The following is a 20,572-nucleotide window of genomic DNA, read 5'->3' as shown; positions in this document are numbered from 1 at the left end:
TGCCTTCTGTTCCCCCTCGCTGCCCCTGATTTGTGCCCATTTTGCTCTCTGTTTCCCCCTCGCTGCCCCTGATTTGTGCCCGTTTTGCTTGCCTTCTATTGCCCTTGTTTCCCCTTCATTCCGTGCCCTATTACCTTCTGTTTCCCCCTCACTGCCCCTGATCTGTGCCCGTTTTGCTTGCCTTCTGTTCCCCTCATTGCCCCTTTTGTGCCCTCTTACCTTCTGTTCCCACTCGCTGCCCCTGAATTGTGCCTGTTTTGCCTTCTGTTTCTCCCTCGCTGCCTCTGATTGGGCCTGGTTGCCTTCAGGTGCCCTCGCCGCTCCTCTTCCCGCCGCTGCATCCCCTGAGGCCCCGCCCCCCTTACTGCCCATTCGCTGCCCCTGCCTCCCGCCTCCCAGCTGCTCCTCCCTCTCACATACCCATATATGGCGGCTGCTGCGCAGTGAGGAGAGCGACCCTTGACCTTGCTGGTAGGTCGCTCCCCCACCACACAGCTCCGCCTGTGTGTCCTGACGCTGCCGCTGCTATAGAAGTTGAGGCCCTCCTCCAACCGCAGGCTACCACCTGCGCCTCATCCCTGGTGGCCAGTGGTAGGCCTTAGGTTTGTATCTCTGTTGCTGTCTGTCTTCCCTGTACTGCCTGCATATTTATCTGTGCCCGATTTGCTTGCCTTCTGTTCCCCTCTTTGCTCCCTCATTCTGTGCCCTCTTGCCTTCTGTTCCCCCTCGCTGCCCCTGATGTGTGCCCGTTTTGCCTTCTGTTTCCCCTCACTGCCCCTGATTTGTGCCCGTTTTGCTTGCCTTCTGTTCCCCTAGATACCCCTTCATTCTGTGCCCTCTTACCTTCTGTTTCCCCCTCGCTGCCCCTGATCTGTGCCAGTTTTGCTTGCCTTCTGTTCCCCTCGTTGCCCCTTCATTCTGTGCCCTCTTACCTTCTGTTCCCCCTCGCTGCCCCTGATTTGTGCCCATTTTGCCTTCTGTTTCCCCCTCGCAGTCCCTGATTGTGCCCGGTTGCCTTCAGGTGCCCTCGCCACTCCCATTCCCGCCACTGCGTCCCCTGCGGCCCGCCCCCTTGCTTCCCATTTGCTGCCCCTGCCTCCCGCCTCCCAGCTGCTCCTCATTCCCAGATCCCCATATATGGCGGTCTCTGCGTGGTGAGGAGAGCGGCCCTTGACCTTGCTGGTAGGTCGCTCCCCCACCACACAGCTCCGCCTGTGTGTCCTGCCGCTGCTGTAGAAGTTGAGGCCCTCCTCCACCCGCAGGCTGCCACCTGCGCCTCATCCCTGGTGGCCAGTGGTAGGCCTTATGTTTGTATCTCTGTCGCTGTCTGTCTTCCCTGTACTGCCTACATTCTTATCTGTGCCCATTTTGCTTGCCTTCTGTTCCCCTCGTTGCCCCTTCATTCTGTGCCCTCTTACCTTCTGTTTCCCCCTCGCTGCCCCATATCTGTTCCTGTTTTGGCTTCTGTTTCCCCCTCGCTGCCCCTGATTGTACCCAGTTGCCTTCAGGTGCCCTCGCCGCTGCCGTTCCCGCCGCTGCGGCCCCACCCCCCTTACTGCCCATTCGCTGCCCCAGCCTCCCACCTGCTCCTCTCTCCCACATCCCCATATATGGCGGCCGTTGCGCAGCCGTGCAGCGGACGCGCTGCTGGCATGCCGAAGGCGTGCCTAAGGCAAGCCAGTCTGGCCTGTCCGCGCCTGGACTGTGCCCGGCACCAGAACCCCTGGTCCCCGTACCCGCCACGACGACCAACACCGCTACGATGCCAGCACACTCCACGCTCTCAACCCCGGACGGACCCACACCTGCTTCAAGGCCGCCCCAAAACGCACACACGGTCCCTTCACCTGCTGGAACTGCAGCTACACCAGCCTCAGAGCCGCCGAACCACCTGCCAAGAAAGACCTCAACCTCCGATGCATCCTACTGAACACCCGCTCCGCACGCAAACACGCCGTCGAGCTTTGAGACCTGCTCGACACATCATCCCCGGACGTCGCCTTCCTAACAGAGACCTGGATGAACGACTCCTCCGCACCCGACATCGCCATAGCCATCCCAGACGGCTACAAGATCACCCGCAGAGACCGCACCAACGGAGTCGGAGGAGGAATCGCCATCGTCCACAAGAATAGCATTAGGGTCTCGACCAGCACCGACGACACTTTCAGCACCGCCGAACACATGCGTTTCCAGATCGACACAGACCCCAACTCCAACCTCAGAGGCACCCTCATCTACAGACCCCCTGGACCCGACCCCAGTTCAGCGACTCCATCGCCGACTTCATCAGCACGCACGCCCTGACCTCCACCGACTACATCCTCCTCGGAGACCTGAACTTTCACCTGGAGAACAATAACAACAGCAACTCCACAACTCTGATCGATAACCTCGCCAACCTCCGACTGAGGCAACTCGTCACAACGCCTACCCACTCCGCCGGCCACACGCTTGACCCCATCTTTTCCGCAAGCCCCCACGTCACCTTCAGCCACACCACTGAACTCCTCTGGACCGACCACCGCTGCATCCACTTCTCCTTCCAGAAACCCACCACACATAACCGCACCAAACAGATCCGTCGCCGCTGCTGGAGAAAAATCACCGAAGACCAACTACACGCAAACCTCGCTCTCAGCCCACCCACCGAACCCTCTAACACCGACGAAGCTGCCTACAGCCTCAGACGCTGGATCGACGGCTGCGTCAACTCTCTCACCCCACTGAAGAAACCCCCCCACAGAGACACCAGCAAAAGGGTCAGCTGGTTCCACCCCAGAACTCCTAGCCTCCAAGCGAGCCTGCCGGAATCTAGAGAAGAAATGGCACAGCGAATAAACTCCGGACAGCCACGCAGCCCACAAGGACGTCACCCGCAGCAACCATCACCTCATCAGGACTGCCAAGAGGACCTTCTTCAAAGACCACCTCGACAACAACACACACAATAGCAAGGAGCTCTTCAACATCATGAAGGAGCTCTCCAACCCCGGCTCCAATACCAACGACATCCCGCCATCGCAAGCCCTGTGTGACTCCATCGCCAGATAGCAGACATCCACTACCGCTTCAACACCCAGACAGCCCCAACAGACAGCAACACAACAGACTCTCTGCACACCATCGACCGCGACCCCCTGCTACCCTGGACCAGCGTAAGCATCGATGACACCATCAAGACCATGAGCACAATCCACTCCGGCTCCCTTTCAGATCCATTCCCGCACCACATCTTCAACAAAGCCAGCAGCTCCATCGCACCCCACCTGCGCAACGTCATCAATATCTCCCTCGAGCCGCAAACCTTCCCAGAGAGCTGAAAACACGCTGACATCAACGCCCTACTCAAAAAACCCAAGGCAGACCCTAGAGACCTCAGGAACTTCCGGCCCATCTCACTGCTCCCGTTCCCGGCCAAGGTCATCTAGAAGATCGTCAACAGACAGCTAACCCGATACCTCGAAGAAAACAGAATCTTGGACACTTCCCAGTCAGGGTTCCGTAGCAACCACAGCACCGAGACCGCCCTCATCGCTGCCACCAACGACATCAGGACACTGCTTGACAACGGTGAGAGAGCAGCCCTCATCCTCCGCCGCCTTCGACACTGTCTGCCACCGCACACTACGCACACACCTCCACGCCGTAGGGATCCGAGACAAAGCCCTGGAATGGACCACCTCCTTCCTCTCCGGCAGAACCCAGAGCGTCCGCCTCCCCCCATTCCGATCCAAAGCCTCCGAGATCCTCTGCGGCGTACCCCAGGATTCCTCCCTCAGCCCGACGCTGTTGAAAATTTACATGGCCCCGCTCGCACACGTCGCCCGACAGTACGACCTCAACATAATCTCCTACGCCGACGACACTCAACTGATCCTCTCCCTCACCAAGGACCCCATCACCGCCAAAGCCAACCTCCACAAAGGAATGAAAGCCGTCGCCGACTGGATGAAGACCAACCGACTGAAGCTGAACACGGACAAAACGGAGGTCCCCATCCTCGGCTCCAACCCTTCAGCCTGGGACGACTCCTGGTGGCCGATGACACTGGGGACAGCCCGACACCCACCGACCACGCACGCAACCTGGGAATCATCCTCGACTCAACGCTCTCCATGACCAAGCAAGTCAACGCCGTCTCCTCCTTCTGCTTCAACACCCTCCGCGTGCTCCGCAAGATCTACAGGTGGATCCCGACAGATACAAGAAGAACAGTCACCCAGGCCCTCGTCATCAGCAGACTCGACTACGGAAACGCCCTCTACGCAGGAGCCTCGACCAAGCTCATCAAACGACTGCAACGCATCCAAAACGTCTCGGCACGACTGATCCTCGACGTACCACGCCACTGCCACATCACCCCCCACCTGAGAAACCTGCAGTGGCTGCCCGTCAACAAGAGGATATCCTTCAAGCTCCTCATCCACGCACACAAGGCACTCCACAAGACCGGCCCAGCCTACCTCAAGAAACGACTTTCCTTCTACATCCCCAACTGCCAGCTCCGCTCCGCTGACCTCGTACACGCCACCATCCCGCGCATCCACAGAACAACCACCGGCGGGAGGTCCTTCTCCCACCTCTCCGCCAAGACCTGGAACACCCTCCCACTGAGCCTATGACAGACCCAAGACCTGCTGACCTTCAGGAGGCTATTCAAGTCAGTAGCGCCCCGTCCCCCCCAGCGCCTTGAGACCCTCACAGGTATGTAGTGCGCTCTACAAATGTTTGATTGATTGATTGAAGGGGGCCACGGTGGCCTTGAGTGTGAAAAAGGCACCCGTCTTAGAGGGAAATCCAATGCAAAACCCCAGAGGATTTCAACCTAGCTATGACAGCAGAGGTCAGGGAGCCTTGCAACAACCAGACCTTAGGGGATGCTCCTATCGCCACAGGATGGGCCACCTGTCAGACAGATGCTAGCTGAAGGCATACTATGAGCAGAGATCGATGGGCCTGGGCCAGCCACCACAAAACCCTATGAATGTACATCCACAAAGCCAAGCACAGGGGAACCTGAATGCACCTTACATTTAGTCACGGGGGTCCATCAGCCACCACACCCCTGCAGCAGGGATCAGGTAGTTGGACATACCTGTGGCAGTAGCCTCCACAGACAAGGAACTCAGCCCAACAAGGTCCAGGGCCACAACCTTGACAGGGAGAGATAACTGTCTAGGGAGATAATGCCTTCACATAAATATAGAGCTCAAACATGCAGTAAGATACACCCCCAGAATAAATAGCATCCCTTCACCCACATCCCCAAAAATGGTATCAAACCAAAAGAAGGATCAAGGAGACAATGTTGGGAATCCAAGCTTTTACTTGCATTTAGTGATTCACGGCAGCTGTATCCGTTCTGTCGACCAGGTATACTTAAAAGCCAGGCACCTTGGTCTCCACGTCCAAAAAGTCAATAGGGGTGGGTTTCAATCACCAATTTGATATGTCCCCATTCTTGGGGATTTGGCCTGGGCCCAAAGTTTCCTTCGTGGCATGTAGCCCCAACAGTGCTTCAAAACACTAGAGGTCTCGGAACAATGGAGGTTCCCCTTTCAGTTCTAAAACGAAGCTGTCCACAAGTGGCGGGAGCCAAGATTCCTGCATGCCTGAGATAATGAAGACCATACAACCTCCACAGCACATGCACAAGAGCCAAATAACTGGCGACGCGTCCACATGATGTCTAGTCCAAGCCCTTAGTGGCGGGGTTTTCTTGGGGTAGCTTGGCATCCAGAATTTCTGGGGCAGTCCCTGTTCATTATCATCACTGGCCTATAACAGGTTTTTTGGTCAAAGCTGATGTGATTGATCTTTATGATTACAAGACCACTCTATAAATATCTCACACTAGTTTAAGAACCCAGGGGCATATTTACAAGCCCCTATCGCCACCAGAGCGTCACTTTTAAAGACATTTTGGTGGTGATACAGGCTTCGCTCTATTCACAAAGCAGCGTTAAGCCACTTAAAGTGGCTTAACGCTGCCTTGTAAATAAGGCACCCTTTCACACTATAATTAGCGTGAAAGGGTAGGGCAATGTGTGTTGCGGTCTGCCTTCCACCCCAACACCCATTGATTTTGATGCTGCCCCATATTTACAATGGTGGCGTAAATATGGGGCAGCGCCAAAATTAAGACCAAAAAATGCTTGGTCTTATCCTCGCGAAATGAGGAGAAATGCTTAATTTCTCCTCGTTTTTGCTGTTTCGATGTGTGCTGTGTTGTGCAGCACACATAGAAATAACAAAACGCCATTGATTGTTTATGTGCAGGAAGGAGCTCCTTCCTGCATGTAAACAATAATTTTTTTTAAATGACAAGTTGCAACTTGTAGCACACATAGAATTTGAAAAACGTCATGTAAAGATTGTTTATGTGCAGGAAGGGACACCTTCCTGTGCACAAACAATCTTACCCTGCAACGCAGGCACCCTTGCACAATGGTGCAAGAGTGCCTGCATTGGTGTTAAGCAGCAAAATTTAGCACCAGTGCAGGGTGAAACGCAGGGCTGCACCGTATTCATGTTAATACGGTGCAGCCCTGCATTTCAGAAGTGGCTGCGCGCGTCGTTAAGCCAACAAGGCTAACGCCACGCTCCGCCACTTCTTTTGTAAATATGTTCCCCAGTTAGGTATGTAGGGGGGGGCTCAATGGCTGATAAAGAGATTAATCTGTCTTATTACTAATAAGCTACCTTTAGTTTTTAGCGGTTAAAAAGCTATCCATTACCACGGCCACCTTCACTAAAATTGCAACTAGTGGAGTGTGGAGAACACACCCCTAAGGGAAGTACAGGAAGCCCAGAAAAATCATTGACTACAGTCACACATGTAATGTTTCTGAATTAACAAAATGTTCTTATACAAAAGGTCTACAACAGAATCTCCAAGTGCATCATCTCTCAGCTGCCACATCAACACCCCAGCACGGATCCAAAGTGTACGAACCAAGATTATGAATTTACAGTGCAAACCTTTTCGAACTTTTAAAAGGGAAACCCTAGTCACCAGAGCACCACAGACACCTCCCCTGGATCTATATCAAGACTTGCAATGTTCAATAACAAGTTACATATTATTGCTTTTCCAAGTACCCTGTGTCTATTCTGGGCCCTGCTGCACCTATTCACTGCTAAAAAATTACCTGGCCAAAAGGAGTCCATTAAAAAACTGTTACAGCGCTTGTGCAGGTATCTCTCCCATGCAACATAAAATTACATCAAACCAAACACTAGTATCACACATGCACTACACAGCACCCTCTTGCACAACACGGGTTATCAGCACATGACCGCAGTGGGTCCCCAGACACCAGCCAGTTCATGTTACATCTGCTCACTGATATCATATGCAGTAGGCATAGACAGACTTTACTTATCCCAAGAGGTAGCCCCAGAAAAAGCAAAATGCCTTCTTCACTTATACCTATGGCAGAATTAGGGCCAAGATCAAACCCAACAAAGTAGAACCCAACAGCGTAGCAGTGAATCTAACCGGATACAAAACCAACCCAACAGCTCTATACCTTTTCACTGAGCCTACTCATATCTAAACTGAGCTGGACAGGATGCACAGAAAGGGCACCATAAGGGAGGATAATGTTTGGCCCGAAACTTTCCAGAGCCCCCAACTCAAAGCCCAAACACATCTGCTCCTGCTTCCATTTGTGGTCCAAGGGTGGCCTTTAGCATATCTGGAGCAGTCTTCTCTAACAACAAGTGGACCCCCGACATGGAGTTCCTGTGTAGGGCCATCCAACTTGAAGATACAAAGGGAAATATGTCATGAGGGGTCGAATAAGAGCATCTCCACCACTTGTCAGGAAATCTGGGATACCAAGGTGGGTGGCTATACTTGGCTATAAGGGAAGGGGCAACCTCTAATTGTAGTAAAACTTACACTGTATTACTTACGTTTTGGAGGTAAACAAACGTTTCCACTGGGCATGAATGAGAACTGTGGCATGATTGCGCACATCTGGATAGCAATGGGCACCTCAACGCTGATACATTTTTATTGGCAGTGCGGCTACTTTGCCTACACTCAGTTCATCCCCGGATAGCACAGACTTTGATCCCTCATAACCATGCACACCCCTACCCTCGCCATTCCCAGAGAAGAACTGTCGGACTTGTACCAGCACCTGTTGGGCAAGAAGACAACTTTGCTGCATCAGGCTTGTAAAAAGACTGTAGATTATAGTGGCTGGGCTTAGCAGAAGGACATTCCAGAAGAATTCAGATTATTCACAGACACACAAGTGTCAGCAGGAGGGGTTATACCCTTCTTCATAGTATAAATAAAGGCGAACGTCTGCTGGTGACAAATAACCAAGTGGGAGATGCTTAAACTGATGAATAGCACTGAGCTTGGCCTTAACTCAATCAAGGAATAACTGAGAGCAATTTGCCTCATGGTGATGCAGCATAGATATGTGTTAGACGTAGGGCCATATTTATGAAGGCTTGCAACAGTTTTACTCCGCTGTTGCGTCACTTTTTGTGACACAGCAGGGACGTAAATAATGCACCACATTGCGCCATATCTACAAAGTGACGTATCTAAGCATATGCGTCACCTTGTAAATTCCTGCGCTACATTATATCTGCCTCAGGTATAATGTATGCAGGGTGGGGGTTCCTATAAGAAAAAGCATCGTAGAAGTGCCATAGTAAAATCTATCAGATTTCACTGATCTACTTCTAGGACGCTATTGCGTCAAAACCTTACACCTGCCTCACAGCAGGCATAGGAGAGATGCAGTACAATGGGAATAGGCCTCCCCCATGCATTGCCGGAGTTACATTATGCTTACGACACAACTCCAGCAATGCGCTGGTTTTGCGCCAATAGATATGTCACGATTCCTCACGTATCTGTCATTCCTTGTTACATGGTGTCTCAAGGAGGGCACACTGAAAAGTGTTGCATTGCTGCTTTCAGTGATGCAACACTTTTCATAGCCCTTAACGACCGCGATGGAGGGAGGGATGTGTGTGAAGATCGCTGCACGTTTATTCCAAGGAATGATATGGACAATGGAACATTGGCTCTTGTCATTCAAGCGCTGCACCATTTAGAAAGAGACATGCATGAGCAGGGAGGTACCCTGAGCAGGAGTGGTTCTCAAATTGGTTCTCCTGGCTCCCCCGGTTGATCTCCGGTCTGTGCACATCGTTGGTGCCAGTTTTCATTGTGTTTTTTTTTTTGTAGTTCATACATTTAAAGATTTCCTGTTGTAAAAACGCAGTTCTCAAACCGGTTAGAATGCAAGTAACTAGGAAAGTAGTAATTGTCAAAAGCGAGCTAAAAGAACATCAGGTCCACATAAAGTAACTATCAAAAAGTATGGGTTAGATAGCGTAGTTGAAACTTTAACTGGGGGGACAATGTTAATATTGAGAAAGCAATGTCAATATGAAGAATGATACATTTATTTATTAAAACAAATTCACATCTTTATTAATTAATTCACCCATTGTGAACTCTACGTCAACACCGACTCAAAAGTACGTACTTAGGTAGGCTCTGAGCCCTAGGCTTGAGGCCACTGATTGACAGGTTTCAGAGGGGTGACACATATCCAGTAGACAAATTAACAAACAGGAAATCCCAGATCAAATGTGCAGATAGGTGCAGTGACACCACAATGGTGCAGGGAGATTGACCCCAATAAAGCACACATGGCCGGAGGGGTATGCACACTCCCTAAACACCATAAAGTCAGATGCTACATAAGTTAGGAACATATAGCCAAATAGGACACAGCACCTACAGAGCACGCAGTGATCACATGCTCCCCATGCCAGGTATCTGGACACATTACTCAGTGGCCACATTGTGTGCACGTAAGTTTGAGGCCCACATGGATTCCTAATCGAATAAATAAATTTGCAACTCCAAAGGCAACAACTTACATTTCTTACCATACAATTATCGCCTGAACCATTTATGGCATTCAATGAATTGTATATAAACACATCTCGGATCGATTGTAAATTTTGACAGTCCTCAGAACCTATGCCTGTAACTGTTCTCCAGGCAGCATCTGTTTAATTAAACAGACTGTTCCGGTTTTGCCAAACTTCTCTTGTCTCTTTGTTTTTTCAAGGTATTTCATGTTCAAGCAACACACAGTAATATTAATATGTGTTTCTCTTTGTAGTTTGTGAGTGTTCTCTTGGTTACAGGCTGTACATACGCATTTATAGATTTATTATAATGCTCTCACTGCAGTCTGTACTTGGTTACATGTCTTATCTGTACATACCTGTCAATGGTAATAATATGTATTACTGTTTGCAGTTTATGAGTACTGCATTTATAGATTTATTATAATGCACTCACCACAGTCTTTGCTTGTTTTCTATTCTCTACCTTCTCTACGTTCTCATACTTTACTGCAGATTCAATGATGACTCTTGGGCCGCCGCCAGGGGTCACGCCTGAAATTAGATAACACATTATATTACACCTGCTTTTTCACTGCTTTTTAGTTTGAAAAAAGACTTTGAATAGACTCTTACCATTTGCTTTTTTTGCGCGTCTCTCATAAAAGAGAACCACAGCAAGGACCACAAAGACAGCACTGAGGAGCATCCCTGAAGCCACAGCCAATGTGACCCACCAGCAAGAACAGGGGGAATCTGAAGAAGGAGCAGCCCCTGAAAAATAAAGACAGCCTGTGAGTGTCCGGCTTGTCAGGGTCTTGTCAGATGCAATTAGAAAGTAGAAAAAAGGAATAACAAAAAGAGTGGAGACAAAAAGGTCTTAGAGATTCTTCAAACATTGTTACCCCTTAACAGCAGCATATAGTTTGTCAAAATGGGTTTGTTGATATGTTTTTAGCATTTACGTTTTTATGAAAAATAAGTGTTGCTGAATAATTTATTTAATAATAGGTCCAATCTGGTAATATTAATCTAACATGAATACACTTGAAATGAGTTTAAAATAATGTACAGAAGTTTGTTTATTAATGTGATTTTGTTAGGCCACATTTTGCTGAAATCTCAGGAAACAGCCATAATAACGCATGCCTTACATCGCATGCCTTTACAATGCGGTCGCTACAATGACCGCATTGTTACAATGCGATCTATTACATCGCAAGTCATTTCAACGACTTGCTGTAGGACCCACATGAGTAGCCCTGTAAAGGTATCTCACACCTGTCACTGCAATCTCTGAGCGCAGTTTTAAACCTCCATGTCAACCTGGCATGTGCACTGACTTGCCAGGCCCTAACCTTACCTTTTCATACATGTGAGTCACCCCTCAGGTAGGCCCAGAGTTCCCCCAGGGGCAAGGCGCAGTGTATGTGAAAGGTAGGACATGTACTGATGTGTGTGACATTCCCTGATAGTGAAATACAGTGCATTTAATGTTTTACTATTGAAAGGCTATCTGTCCCATAGGATAGAGTGGGAATATACTGTGTAACATCTGACAAGTATAACTTCCCATTTGGACAAGATAGAGAAATGGACTTTAGGCTCTCTGAACTCAGAATTTAATAGTACATCTTTTAGTAAAGATATTTTTTAAATTGTGTGTTTGAAAATGCCACTTTTAAAGAGTAGTCATTTTTTTGCTTAACCATCCTGTGTGCCTCTGCTGGGTTGTGGATTGATTGTCTTGCGTTTGAGGTACAAGGGCTAGGGATGTGAATTCACGGTAGACAGCCACTGGTAGGGGTGAGGTGTGTCCTGCCTTTCCTGGATTCTTAATAGACTTGGGCTACATTTAGAGTGGTGAGAGGAGATTTCCCAGCACCTCAATAGGCCTGGTCTGCCTTGGACAATGCTGAATCAACCTCCTGCTAGGAAGCTGGGCCAGAAAGGACAGAACTGGTTTGAACTGAGCACAGAGCCTTTTTGCTACAAGAGGACAAAGAGAAATGCAGTATAAATATTAGGACCCAGACCCCACAACTTTAGATGACTTTTGGACTCAAGAGGAAACTCTGCCAAGGAGAATAGCTGTGAAATCTGAAGGAAAAGTACTGCCCCTTTGCTGTATGCTGTCTGGGATTAGCCTGCGGTGGCTGTTTCTGCCAAGGGGAGGACAAAAATTGAACTTTGCTGTGTATCCTGCTTGAAGAAGATCTCCAAGGGCTTGATGTAGAGCTTGCCTCCTGTTCTGAAGTCTCAGAGCCACAAAGACTTCACTACCTCTGTCTGCCTGCATCTGGAACTGCTGTTTCAGCTGCCACAGAAGGAACAAGCCACACTGATGCCAGCGAGCGACGCTGTGACCTGCAATGAAGCCGTGGGCACCGCTAGTGAAGTGCACGATGCACCACCCTGGCTTGCACCGCAGCCCAGATGCCTCCCGATGCCGCACCTTATTGACTCCGTCACTGAGGCCGCTGCCTGCAATGCTGCCGAGGGCACCGTTCGTGATGCTCATGGTGCACCGACCCGACTTGCATCACAGCCCGGCCTCACCGACACCAGTGCTTCATCATCACAGAGCTGATAGCCGACGTGGGTGACTCGCGAATCCATCAACACAGCATCATTGTAAGAACCGCCAGCTCGCCACCACCGTGACATCACCTCTCCAGCAACAGAAAGGAACTGAGGCCTCACCTCCCTGACAACAGTTAGAAACTGACGCCTCACCTCCCCTGCATTGCAGTAAGGAACTAATGCTTCACCTCCCCTGTGGTTGTAAGGAACCAATGCATCACCTGGCGCCTACAAAGCATCACCTCCCTGACGCCGTGCACCATCTTTGCTTTCATCAATTGCCAGGGTACTCTTCTTGGGGTCTTTGTGACTTCGTGCCTGACGCTACTCACAACACACTCAATGCTGTACTTTGGGATTTTCATCAGTAACGATGTTGTATTAGCTCCAGGTGGAGTTATTTGTTGATATAAGCTTGATTCTTGTGAATAACCTATTTTTGAGGATATTTTGATATATGTATCGGGGATTTTTGTCATTTTGGTTTAGATGAAGATTACCTATTTTTCTAAACTGGTGTGGTATCCATTTGTAGGTGTGTCACGGCTACGGTATGTGTGCACAAATGCTTTACACACTACCTCTGAGATAAGCTTGTCTGCTTGTGCCAAGCTCCTAAGGTGGTGAGCAGGGGTTGTCTAAGGGCGTTACTCCTTTGCCCTAACTAGAAGCAAGGGTCCCTACTTGGACAAAGGTGCAAACCATTGCCAACAAGAGGCCCCCATTTCTAACACATTGTGAATGAACTTTCTAGTCTTTTCATATGTTGCAAGTACCCAAGGTCCTTACGCTGAAGTTCCATTACTGGGCTTACTTAGCACTCTTCCGCAGGTGTATAGTACATTGTTTAGAAATAATGGAAATTAGTTGAACTTCCTATAATGCGGAAGCTGCTCAAACCTTTCTTAGAAATGAGACAGTATTATAGGCCTTAAGATGAGAATTCATGCTATGATTTGCTAAACATTAGTTACTTTCAATTACGCCACCATGAAACTTCATTTTTCTCTCATTTGGTACGCAACATTTGTATAAAAGAACCTCTTGCTTTGAGGGTGAGCCAGGAGCTTTCCTGTTTCTACCAGAGATGCTGTCTGGTTTCTTTGTGATCCTGACAACTAATTTTCAGATTTTCCTGAACTTCTTACAGCTAGGGATGTTGTCCGACTTCTAATGATTTTGCTGTTCATTTGCAACTTAGAATATTTCTGAAACTGACTACTCTTTACTATGCATTTGAACATTAATAGCATTTATTCTGTTCTGCTTGATTTTAAGATCTGTGTCATAAAATCCTTTAACGTTTCTCTGATTTAGAACTCAGTTATTGAGGGGTCCCAGTTACGTATTTGCTACTTTGCTAATCTATGCTGAGTTAGTTGATGGGGAGGGTGCCTTTTAATGCAAGATCAACCTCAAAGAGGAACCGCCTGAGATGTAGAATTTTCGATTGTCTGAAAACTTGGGGTTTGGTTTCTGCTGCCACAGGTACATCAACCTTCAACCTCACACCATCACCTGCATAGCCCCTCAGGATTCTTTACTTGCTCCCATGCTTTTAAATCTGTGCTTGGTGGATTCCGCTGGAGAAGAAAGATTCAGAGACATGAAAATGGCAAGGCACCCACATACACCACAAAAAAGATTTCATCTCTCTTTAAAGGTCTGTCTGAATAAACTCCAAGACAGGATGACATTGGATAATCCAAAACGTATACATGATAAAACCGCATTATTTCTACTACAGACACACCATTTATTTATTTTTTATTTACGGAGTTTTATACAGCGCTGGCCAGACCCGAGGGTATCGGAGCGCTTTACAACTGATTATAATGCAGGAGACCAAAAATAAGGCATAGGTATACAAATTGGTTCAAAGCGTCTCGGCGTGTGATGCGACAAATGATATGAGGCAGTCCTGGGAGTCTTGCACCCTGTAATGAACGGAAACCCATTACATGGAGGGGGGGTAACAAGGGGGGCACAGGGGCACTTGGAGGAGGTAGATGATGGTGAGAAAGTGCCATGGTGCTGCAGAAAGTCGGTAAGCGACCAACAGTGAGTGTTAACTGTTTGGGAAGGCGCGGTTGAGGAAGAGGTCTTTCAGGAGTTTTTTTAATTTTACAAAGGATGGGATATTCCTAATGTATGCTGGGATGGAATTCCAGATTTTGGGTCAATTTCCAGCGAAGGATCGATCAGCAGTTTTTTTTTGCATGTTTTCAAAGGGATGAGCAGTAGGGAGTTGGAGCTCCTGAGGTTCCTTGTCTGGCTGGCCTTACTGAGTTTGAAAGCCAGGTATTCCGGTTTCCCTGTGTGGAGGGCTTTGTGCGTGAGACAGGCAGTTCTGAAGCTGGCACGCATCTCTACTGGGAGCCATTTTAGTTCCTTGAGTGCAGGTGCAATGTGCTCAAATTTCCTGACTCCGATGACCATTCTGGCTGCTGCGTTTAGAGTAGTTTTGAGGGGGGCCATGTGGGATTTCGCTGCACCAGTGAGGATAACATTTCCATAATCAAGTCTGGAAATCACCAGGGATTGGGTGGCTTGTTTGAGGTCTTTGGGAGGGATGAAGGGTTTTATTTTGTAGACAAGCTTCAGATTGAGGAAGGCACTTTTCGCGGAGTTCTTGATGTGACTGACCATGTCCAGTTTAGGGTCTAGGGTGATTCCTAAAGATTTTATGGCGTTGGCCAGGGTGTGAATACCGTTGAGAGCATTGATTGCTTTAATCCATTCCTTGGTTTGGGGATTTTTTTCTTTATTGGAGATGAGGAGTATTTCGGTTTTGTCTTGGTTGAGTTTGAGGTGGTTTATGGCTAGCCAGTGTTTGACTTCTTTGAGAGTATTGTTTAGTCTCTGAATATCTTCAAAGGAAGAGGTTTCCAGATAGATCTGGGTGTTATCTGCATAGAGGTGGAAGGTGATATTGGCTTTTTTAAGTATGGAGTTGAGGGGTTCCATATAAAAGTTGAACAGTTAAGGGGAGAGCACTGATCCTTGTGGGATGCCTCTGTTGATGGGGTGTGAGTCGGATGTGAAGGATTTGAGTTTTATTTTTTGGGAGCGGTTTTGTAAGAAGGAGGAAAACCATTGTAAGACCACCTCGTCAGCACCTCCTCTGTCTTGCAGAGCCTTGATGAGTAAATTGTGATCCACCGTGTCAAAGGCTGCTGATAAGTCCAGGAGGATGAGTACGCAGCATTTGTCGGTATCTAGAGATTTGTGCATGCCGTCCACGATGTTTAGGATCGCTGTCTCGGTGCTGTAGCCTTTGCAGAAAACCGATTGGTGGGTATCTAGAACATTAAGGTTGTCAATGTGCTGCGTTAGTTGAGAAAGAACGCACTTTTCAAGGATTTTAGCAAGTAGGGGGAGGTTGGAAATGGGTCTGAAGTTGTTCAAATCATTGGTGTCAAGGCAGAGTTTTTTCAGGAGAGGTGTGACTTGGCCGACTTTGAGGCAGTCTGGAATGATGCCGGAACTCAAGGAGCTGTTTATGATCTTGCACCAGAATGGAGCGATGGAGAGTTGCAGTTTTTTGGTCAGTTGGGTAGGTAAAGGGTCAAGTGCGTGAGATGCGGGTTTGGAGGAGGCGATCAGTTTAAGAGACTCGTTTTCAGGTACAGGGTTGAAGGATTTCCAGGATTTCGCAGGATATTTGCATGTGTTGGTTTCAGTTTCAGGGGGAGGGATTGTGCATGAGGGGTTAGGGTTGATGTCAAGTGAGAGCTCGATCTTGGAGACTTTGTCTTTAAAGAAGATGGCGAAGTTGTCGCATAGGTCTTTGGAGGCTTGGCTAGGGGCAGCTGAGGGATTGGATGTTTGTTGTCTGATGATGTTGAATAGTTCTTTCGGTCTATTTTTCACGGAGTCGAGGGTGGTGCAGAAGAAGGTGGTTTTTTCGTTGTTAATGTGCTTTTTGTATTTCCTTCGGGTTTCCTTGAGTTGCTCAAGGAGGAAATTGGAGGGGTTGTTCCTCCATAGTCGTTCTGCGGCTCTTAGTTGTCTTCTTTCCGCGTTGATGTCAGAGTTGAACCATGATCTGGACGGAATGTTCCTGTTTTTTTTCAGTTTCAGGGGGGCTACTTGATCAAGGATGGAAGTCATAGTAGAGTTATAGTGAGTGGTGAGTTCCATTGTAGAAAGATCGTCCGCGGTGGTAGGCAGGAGTGAGCATAACCGTCATTCAAAGTCGTCCATGGAGATCTGTCAAAGATTTCTCGTCCATTTGCGGGTGTCTTGGGTGGGGGTTGAAGTTTAATTGGTTGATTGAAGTGGAAGAGGATAAGGTGGTGGTCAGACCAGTCGACAGGTAGGATCTGATCGATTGTGGTGGAGTCCCGTTGGGAGATGATGGCATCCAGGATCGCTCCTTTGTCGTGGGTAGATTCTGAACAATGCTGGGTGAGGTTATTGCTGAGTAGCAGCTCATTTAGGTTCTGGATTACCGTGTTGCTGTTTTCGTTCCAGTGTAGGTTCAGGTCTCCCAGAATTAGGTTGTTGGCGTCTCGGAGTGCGCAATGTGCAATCATATCAGACAGATGTTCGGTGAAAGTGGTGGTGTTTCCTGGGGGATGGTATAGAAGATGACACTGGAAGGATTTGTTGTCGCTTGTGTTGATGTTGACGGAAAGGCATTCACAGCAGTTGTAGTTAAAAGTGTCGATTTCAGTCACAGATATATTGAATTTATGGATGATTGCTATACCTCCGCATTTTGGTCAATGCGATCTTTGTTGATGATTACAAAGCCTGATGGCACGAGAGTGTCCAAGATGGGCGAGGAGCAATCGTTTTGCCACGTCTCCGTGATGAAGGCTATGTCTATGTCTATGTGGAGAAGTGTGGCTCAATTGTTAGAGCCGCAGACCCTGATGCAGAGGTCTGGCCCGGGACCAGGGTTCAATTCCCGCCTTGGTGGGTCTTGGGCTCAATTTCCTCGGACCTGTTAATTCTCGCCTCGGTGCCTATTCTAATCGTGGGTCCCACTCTGCAACTCTGGGCAATAGCTTGCTTAATCTCCACAATGGCCCCAACAGTGCTGGGATGCCTGGCTTCACCTTGGGGGTGCCCAGGAGTGGACATTTCACAGGGAAAAGCCAGGAAGGGTTCCACAGCGGTATGAGTTACAGCGCCAGGAGACCCTAATTGGGTAGCAGTGCGCTTTACAAATACAAACACATTTACATTGGCATATATGTCATGGGTGAGGATGGATTCAGCTAGTTCAGTAGCATGTTTAGTGGCTGACCTGCAGTTAATGAGCATGCAGTTAGTGGTGGGTGCCTCGTTATTGGGGTTCTTCTTAAGGGGGGCCCCTGGGATGTTCGTAAGGAAGGCCGGGGGTCTAGGGTGATGTGGAGGGGAGGGTCCTCTTCTGAATCCGGTGAACACTTGTATTTTGGATAGAGCGGAGGCGGTGGAGGGAATGTCGTAAGAGGCGGCCAGATCAGCTACTTCCCTCGGGGACATAGCTATTCTAGTTCTGTTTGATCGGTCAAGGATTCCATTATGCTTAGCGGGGGGATGAGGTCACTCTGTGAAGGGGAGTCGAGGAACGCTCATGGAAAGTGGGGTTGTTGACAGCTGGGGTGAAGTGGAGATTAGGGAGAGGATTACGGAGCGAGGTGAGGTTGGAAAGGATTTCGTTGAAGCCCTTGATAACAATCGCTAGCTGGTTTTCCAGCAGGGTGAGGCGTTGGTCCGTCTCTTCAAGGGAGGGGGTAGGGGGATTCTGAGGGGGCGCCTCCCTAGGAGGGGGGGTCCTAGCGCTGCTGCCTTGGCATCTGGTGGAGAGCGAGTTGTCTGAGTGTTCATTGGGAGGGGCCGAGAGGCGCAGCAGGAGGAGGGTTGTGTTGTGGTTGCTGTGTTCTTCTGAGTATAGGGAAGTAGCTGGTGGTCTTGGACTGAGTGTTGTGGTTGATCATAGACGACTTGGGGAGAGCAGGGGGCGGGGAGGAGGACGGGGAGACGCTTGAAGAGAGGAGCCATGTTATTAGAGGCAGCTGAGAGGCTAGTGTCACGTGCCGGGAGTCTAGTGTTGTTCTTGGGGCATGCATGAGAGGTTAGGGTGCTCAGCTGGAGGGACCGATTGCCCAGGTAGCAAGGGTGGGTAGTGCGGGGCCGGAGGGCAGGAGAGAGAGTAGACCGAAGTGAGGGGAAGAGTGCATCGAAAGCCTCAAGGTTGTCATTGTTAGCTTGGATTAGGACTGTGCCGTTGGGGTATATGGTCACAGAAGTGTTCCCCCTCCGACTTGAGCTATCGTTAGTTTACAGCTGAAGGGTGAATTCGTTGTTTTGGAAATGTGAAGATGGGATCTAATGATGGACGTCCACTGATCAGGTCTTTCACTGTGAAAGATGAAATCCATTTTAATCTGGCCTTTGGAGGAGCAGTGATAAGCGTCTGCGAATAATGACTCAGGGTGCTGTCTAATCAGTTTGTGTTTAAGTTTTTTTGCGCTTTGGGAGAGAGGTTGAGGGGGGGAATGATCGAGTGGGAGTTCGGGCCGTGCGGTTTTAGGTAGCTCGAGGTGGTCAGGAGGTGGTGGTTAGGCGTGACCAACGGCATATTGGATATCCTGGACTAGGGGGAACGTTCCCAATAGGTGAGCGGAGGGTCTGGACGACCGGAGGAGTAGAATGGAGGCTAGGAGCGAAAATCACTATGTTGTCAGGGCCCACAGCCCTACAAGGCTGCAATCAGAGGGTCTGGATGAGAGAAAAGCAGCAGCGCGTTCACCTCTCTTATGGAGAGGTGTCGGCTTACCTAAGTCGTATGTTCATCCTGAGGGTTCAGATCCTATGGTAGCCATCTTGAGGTCAGGTACTGGAGGCGGTGGCAATCTAGATGCAGGGCCCTAAAAAGAAACAGTGTTGGGACCATCGGGTCAGAATGGGGGGTGGTGCGGCCACGTAGGTGCTTACTTTGCTGTGCTGGAGGGAAATATGTGCGGTATGAGTATGAAACCGAATCATAAATCAGGAGCGTCCCTCATGGGGCCAGGCACTGGCACTATCCCCCGAGGCTTGTGGGTTAGACGTTGAGTTTTGGGAACCTCATCGCTCCATGGCTGTGACTGGAGGGTCGGGATGAGCGAGATCTCGAGGCGCAAGGTTGTTAAATTGCGAGTTGCTGGGTCATTTGGGTGGTTTGCTCGCCATTCCCGATTTTGCGGCTATCTTGGAGTCAGGCAATGGTATCCGAGGCTCTTGGGTTGGTCGTTGCACTTTTTGGGATCCTCATTGCTACAAGGCTGCAACCTAAGGGTCAGGATGGGCTAGATATCGTCGCGCAAGTTGTATTTAGAGGTTGCTGGGTCACTTTAGTGGTTTTCTCGTCATTTTCGATTATTAGCGGCCATCTTGGAATCAGGCAATGGCATCCGAAGCTCGTGGGTTGGTCGACGTGTTTTTTGGGACCCTCAGTGCTCCATGGTTAGAGCCGGAGGGTTAGGATGGGAGAGATATTGTGTTGCAAGTTGTTTTTAAGGCTTGCAGTGGTCACTAGAGTGAGTTGTTCGCCATTATCGATTTTTCGGCCATCTTGGAGTTAGGCAATGGTGGCGCTCAGTCACAGCCTGCAGAGCTCTTCTGACGATCTTCAAGTGGCGGTGAGATTAGAGCGTGGGACTAAGGCCCTGTGTCAGTGCGTCTTGCGCAGTCCAGCGCGGTGTGTCCTTGAATTGAGCGAGGTCTGCAAGCGCCGTTCACCTACCAGGCCCCTTTGCGGTCCTGGAGGTGTCGGAATGCAGATCCTTGTGAGCTCGCTGTGAGAAGACCGCCGAGTGAGATTCAGGCATGCCCGTTACAGGAAGAATCCGGTGAGTCCTCGTTCACTGGGGGGGCTGCGGGTGGGCAGGCAGCATGGATTTGCACAGCATCGGTGATCCCCGTGTCCGGGAGCTCCGGTGTTAGAGTTTCATCCTCGCAGCCATCTTGGTAAAGTACAAAGTGCAATACAAATTATTTATAGAATAATGAAATTAACTTCTGACTCGATCACGCCCTGTCAATGTCCTCTGTGATCGATTAAACTGTAGCAATGACGAGAGCAACATGGAATAATTCTTCTAGCCTAATT

General features: G+C 49.2%; 1 protein-coding gene across 1 annotated transcript in view; it reads right to left on the bottom strand.

The window, feature by feature from the left end:
* The window catches only part of LOC146863397 (cell adhesion molecule CEACAM8-like), a 185,482-nt gene that overhangs the window by 58,448 nt on the left and 106,462 nt on the right, over positions 1 to 20,572 (bottom strand). Inside the window, exons 4-5 of the mRNA XM_085642821.1 lie at positions 10,537 to 10,674; positions 10,358 to 10,455 (exon numbers count right to left, since the gene is read on the bottom strand). Of these exons, the coding sequence (XP_085498947.1) occupies positions 10,358 to 10,455; positions 10,537 to 10,674 (236 nt within the window). The remainder of the gene's footprint in view (positions 1 to 10,357; positions 10,456 to 10,536; positions 10,675 to 20,572) is intronic.

This window comes from Triturus cristatus, chromosome 2_2 (genome assembly GCF_964204655.1).
Source record: "Triturus cristatus chromosome 2_2, aTriCri1.1, whole genome shotgun sequence".
In the NCBI taxonomy this organism is placed as follows: domain Eukaryota; kingdom Metazoa; phylum Chordata; class Amphibia; order Caudata; family Salamandridae; genus Triturus; species Triturus cristatus.
The sequence above is the reverse complement of the archived record's forward strand: the minus strand, read 5'-3'. Positions and strand labels throughout refer to the sequence as shown.